Source organism: Gigantopelta aegis, chromosome 1 (assembly GCF_016097555.1).
Source record: "Gigantopelta aegis isolate Gae_Host chromosome 1, Gae_host_genome, whole genome shotgun sequence".
Lineage (NCBI taxonomy): Eukaryota > Metazoa > Mollusca > Gastropoda > Neomphalida > Peltospiridae > Gigantopelta > Gigantopelta aegis.
The window spans coordinates 22,222,405-22,228,266 of NC_054699.1; the positions used below are offsets into that span (position 1 = coordinate 22,222,405).

The 5,862-nt window shown below is 40.8% G+C and overlaps 1 protein-coding gene across 1 annotated transcript; it reads left to right on the plus strand.

The window, feature by feature from the left end:
* The first annotated feature begins 1,922 nt into the window (after window positions 1-1,922).
* On the plus strand, window positions 1,923-4,342 carry LOC121367049. Its single transcript, XM_041491251.1, has 2 exons — window positions 1,923-2,088; window positions 3,252-4,342. Exons 1-2 carry the CDS (start codon window positions 2,014-2,016, stop codon window positions 4,233-4,235), a joined length of 1,059 nt encoding a protein of 352 aa, XP_041347185.1. The 5' UTR covers window positions 1,923-2,013; the 3' UTR covers window positions 4,236-4,342.
* The last annotated feature ends 1,520 nt before the right edge of the window (window positions 4,343-5,862 follow it).

The window sequence follows — 5,862 nt, forward strand, 5'->3', positions numbered from 1 at the left end:
GGGGGGGGGTCCTCTAATCATCCTTGTGGTTCTTAACCATATGTCTGGGGCGGGACGTAGCTAAGTTTTACAGCGCTCACCTGATGCACGATCGACCTAGGATCGATTCCTTTTGGTGGGCCCATTGGGCTATTTCTCGTTCCAGCCAGTGCTCCACAACTGGTGTACCAACTATCCTGGGATGGTGCATATAAAGATCCCTGTCTACTAATGGAAAAATGTATCGGGTTTCCTCTCTTAGACTATATATCAGAAACGAGTAGCCTATGAAGTGGAGACAGCGGGTTTCCTCTCTCAATATCTGTGTGGTCATTAATCATATGTCCGAACGCCATATAACTGTAAATAAAATGTCTTTAATGCGTCATTAAATAAAACACTTCCTTCTTCTTAACCATATGTCAGACGCCATATAACCGTAATTTCAATGTGTGTTGAGAGCTTCATTAAATAAAACACTTCTTTCTTTCTTTTCTCCTACAGGACAGCACACACCACAACATTTGATCAATGATGTACCAGTCGTGGGGCATTGGTAGTTACGGAAAGCAAACTTTTGAATACTACCTTTGACTGATACATTTGTTTATACCAGTATGGAACTGCTAACCTCCTCCCAGCGCAACTCCCACTCCCACCCCACCCCCTCAGGATAACCCTGTATCCACCGGGGCGGCTGTCTGTTTTACTGTTTGTCCTGTAATTCATACCATTGTTAAATATTGCTGCACCTGTTGAGTTTTAATATCAAGGTGCTTTATCCGGTAATGAATCCATTGAACAGTGTTGTCCGTTATGTTTATTGTTGGTGGTATTTATTGGTTGTAATCAGACCTACAGTTATTTATAAACAAATTGTGATAAAAACGCAAACAGCGTACGTACGTCTTCGTATCCAGGCTGTTTTGTCAACGAACGTTTCTCAGCATTTTAAAGACAGCAGGTAAGTAGGGGCCTAATAATATTACAGCCAGTGGTACTGGGATCGGATCCCTGTCGAGGCATGGGATTTTTAATCCAGATACCGACTCCAAACCCTGAGTGAGTGCTCCGCAAGGCTCAATGGGTAGGTGTAAACCACTTGCACCGACCAATGATCCATAACTGGTTCAACAAAGGCCGTGGTATGTACTATCCTGTCTGTGGGATGGTGCATATAAAAAGATCCTTTGCTGCTAATCGAAAAGAATAGCCCATGAAGTGGCGACAGCGGGTTTCCTCCCTCAAAAATGTTTTATTTAACGACGCACTCAACACATTTTATTTACGGTTATATGGCGTCAGACATATGGTTAAGGACCACACAGATTTTGAGAGGAAACCCGCTGTCGCCACTACATGGGCTACTCTTCCGATTAGCAGCAAGGGATCTTTTATTTGCGCTTCCCACAGGCAGGATAGCACAAACCATGGCCTTTGTTGAACCAGTTATGGATCATTGGTCGGTGCAAGTGGTTTACACCTACCCATTGAGCCTTGCGGAGCACTCACTCAGGGTTTGGAGTCGGTATCTGGATTAAAAAACCCATGCCTCGACTGGGATCCGAACCCAGTACCTACCAGCCTGTAGACCGATGGCTAACCACAACGCCACCGAGGTCGGTAGACTCTAACAGAGTCTGAGATACTAATGTCATGACAACGCCATACAAATTGTATGTGTGTGACGCCATTAGAGCTTGAGTCTGGACTCTAAAAGTTTTATAAACACGTGTCCAGGCCTAAATTCAGCCAGCGAACGTTTCGCTAATGTTCGCGAACTATTTGATTGGTTCCCGAAGTTGCCATTTTGTTTAACGTGAAGCGCATAAACCAGTTTTGCGGACGTTAGCGACAAGCGGTTAACTGAACTCACCCCAGTTGTGATGACATACACTCATGAATCACAGTAGACTGCCATTTGCAGGGTAAGGAACTTGAGAACACTAACTGTTTTGTTTTTCAGATTGTTCGCTTTAAGCATACTTGCCTTTTCTCGTGTCTGTTTTTTTCTTCTCTCATTGTAGTGACAGTATGTCAAGGATGTGCCGTGCCGCGGTGTGGGTGTTTGTATCACTCTGTGTTCTTATCCTCATTAAGCGATACCAGGTGTGTAGACCTACCCAGCACGCACACACGTGATACACACACACACACACACACACACACACACACACACACACAATACATAGTAATATTCCAATACGTCATTCCACCGCTGGTACCGGTAAACTAATTACGTATAACATATGGTTAGCAAAAGCAAAACAATATTTGGGGGAATCCTTCGACCAAGAGCTAAGTGATTTATTCTGACTCGAGTTACCTCCAACCCTCCCCTTATTAATATTGATATGTAGGGGAAGGCTAGAGGAAACTCTGTACTCGAGAATAATCAAACTAAAGCTCTGTGGCATCAGATTTAGGAAACAATGTGTATTTTAGACACAGTAGCTTGCGACCATTTGGCTGTTGACTATTACCAAAGCATTACATAGAGTTTTCTCTAACCTTGCCCTACATATCAATATCAATAAGGGAAGGGCTGGAGGTGACTCGAGCTAGATTTATTTTTGCCGCCTCGAAAGGTAAGTTTTGGTAAATATAACCTAACTATGCATTATCTTAACTATTTTTGGGAAGAAGAAAAAAAAAAAACCGGAATGCAGTAGTTGAGTGGTCTTACGTTTACGTCTGTAAGATCAAGTGGCCTCAAATAAAAGGATCCCCAAAATATTGTCAAAAAACTTGTGATACTTTGAAGATTTCATTTTGTAAAATCTAAGTCAACACTAAACACTTGTAAATAAATTAACTGTAGGCCCCTATGCATTTGCTACGCACTGGATGTTTCGGGACACTTCGATTTTCGGGTTGGGTGGTGGTGGGGGGTGGGGTGGGACGGAGCACGCGCAGTATTGAATTGATGTGAGAGCCATTATAATTATTATTTTATATCTGATATGCACTCTTTAAAATGAATTAATTTTGTAGGTGGTTGCTTTATTTTTTTAATGTGTCACCCCATGTCATCAATTTTGGAACGATCTCAAGCAAATTAATAATTTTACCAGTTATTTGTGTTTGCATTATTTCAGGCCTGTAGCCAATGGGGGGGGGGGGGGGGGGGGGGGGGTCGTGTGCGCCTACCTTTTTTTTCAATATGCCACCGGACTCTCTAAGCCTCATCATAAGCCTAAACGACCCCCCCAACCCCCCTCAAAATCCTGGCTACGGGCCGGTGTTTATGTTATTTTTTTAATACGTTGCAGGTCTGTGCAAATCATGCTGAAGCAGACGATGAATCCATTATACTAAATTCTTCTCCCGAGACAATTCTGACAAAAAGATCTACAGATTTCGATGTAGGCAACCAGAAAACAAAACGCTCGCTAGAGAATTTCAAGTTATCACGGGCGAAATACAATTTGAAAAATCGTCTTCCAGAACAAACGATAAGAAAGAGATCTAAAGATATACATAGAGGCAACAGGACAATAGGTCACCTTAATATACTTTCTCATGCCAAGAGTAGATCTTCAGATTTAAACAGAGTCAACAAGAAAATAGGCCTAGAATGTCACTTAGGTATACCTTCTCGTGATAATAGTAGATCTACAGATTTAAACAGAGTCAACAAGAAAATAGGCCTAGAACGTCACTTAAATATATTTTCTCATGCCAAGAGTAGATCTACAGATTTAAACAGAGTCAACAAGAAAATAGGCCTAGAACGTCACTTAGATATACTTTCTCCTGCCAAGAGTAGATCTATAGATTTAAACAGGGTCAACAAGCCAATAAAACGTTTCCTCAGTGTTCTTTCTCATGCAAAGGGTAGAGGTATGTATCATTTGGGTCAGATCACCGCTGAAGGTAACGACAAACCCGATCTTCTGATGTCTTCCCAGAAGCAGACGTCAACTAAAAGATCGACAGCTTTAAATGTGACAAGGCTAAACATACGAAATGTCATATTGACTATACAGAATGATGCCAAACGTAGCGGCGTGCCTGTTTTGGACTCCACCGAATCACAGACGATCAGAAATGGTGACGGCAGACCCAATTTACAAAGGTCTGCCCCTGAACATTCACCCAATAAAAGATATGACCCCGTAACGAATATAGTGAACGAGAAAAAACTACATATACTTTCTGATGCTAAAGGTAATGGTATGTTTGTTGTGGATTTCAGGGTGTCAGTGGTCAAACCCAGTTTGAAAATATACACTCCAGTGCAAAGGACTCCCTAGAATTAATTTTAAGAGGTATGGATTAATAGTAACGCCAAGGAAAGAAGCTATATTTAGCAACGTTTTGAACACGTCGAGCATTTTATTACACTCTTATACTGTGAGCATTCTTTGATGTTCTTGCGCATAATAAATATATTTTCATGTTTTTTTTGTCGTTGCATTAAAATAATATTTCAAAATTTTGTAACCTTTTAAAAAACCCTGTGCGTGCTGTAACCTCACCGTGGTGCAGGGGTGTAACATTCTCTTTGAGAATGGCCAATACAGCACAAATTGAAATTTTGAGTAAAAGTCAGTATCTAATTTGTGATATTTGTATTTTTGCACAGTTCTTTACACTGTTTTTCTTTAATCTTGAATTTTTATATTGATGTTGATCGTCACCTTATGTGTTTGCATTACCATAGTTTGACATCCAATAGCCGATGTATTTTTCGTGCTGGGGTGTCGTTAAACATTCATTCATTCATTCATTTTTTTTTATTTTTTTTTTTTTTGGGGGGGGGGGGGGGGGGGGTTAAAGTGTTTTGTTTGTGATGCCATCAAATGCATACGCTTACTCGTATATATTGAAAAAAATAAAATTACCGCAAAACCGTATGAGTGGTATTCATGGCTAGTGCAAACTTTCGATGTTTTGATTGACAGCCGATAGTCCAGAGTGCAAAATTTCGAGTGTTTATCTGCTGTCAATCAAAACATCGAAAAGTGTAAATCTATCGTAACACGTTTCCGAATAACAGTTTTTTTTAACGATTAAGCTTACATATTGAATACAGTTTCGTGTTTAGAATATTAGTGTCTGTTGGAAGGAAGGAAGGAAGTAACTATTTTATTTAACGCAGCACTCAACACATTTTATTTATGGTCATATGGCGTCAGACATATGATTAAGGACCACACAGATATTGAGAGAGGACACCCGCTGTCGCCACTTCATGGGCTACTCTTTCCGATTAGCAGTAAGGGATCTTTTATATGCACCATCCCACAGACAGGATAGTACACACCACGGCCTTTGTTACACCAGTTGTGGAGCACTGGTTTCGTGGACATAGAGCACATTGATTAATTAATCATCGGCTATTGGATGTCAAACATTTGATAATTTTGACATATAGTCTAATAGAGGAAACCCGCTACATTTTTCCATTAGTAGCAAGGGATCTTTTATATGCACCAGTCCACAGACAGGATAGCACATACCACGGTCTTTGATATACCAGTCGTGGTGCACTGACTGGAGCGAGCGCTACGTCCCGCCCCTGCAAACATTAGAATGACCGCAAACACGCTCATTACACAGACACACCCAATAGACGATCTCTGTTTGTGTGCTGGGGTGTCGTTAAAATGCATTCATTCATTCATGATGACAGTCTAACAAGAAAATGTAAATAATATTTAATTTTAGTCGTTAAAATGTGTCTGCTAGTTGGAAACATGTTACAGGTTGCATGGTACCAAATAAGAAAGTTCCATGTAAAAGTTCCCCGTCGGTGGGCCCATTGGGCTATTTCTCGTTTCAGCCAATGCACCACGACTAGTATTTAAAGGCCGTGGTATGTGCTAATTGAACAACGAAGTATTTCCTTTCTAAGGCTATATGTCAAAATTACCATAT

Excerpts from the sequence above, each read along its gene's own strand:
- LOC121367049 (XM_041491251.1), top strand. The coding sequence starts at position 2,014 with ATGTCAAGGATGTGCCGTGCCGCGGTGTGGGTGTTTGTATCACTCTGT. Across the intron at positions 2,089-3,251 it reads TCCTCATTAAGCGATACCAG|GTCTGTGCAAATCATGCTGA; the intron begins GTGTGTAGACCT and ends AATACGTTGCAG.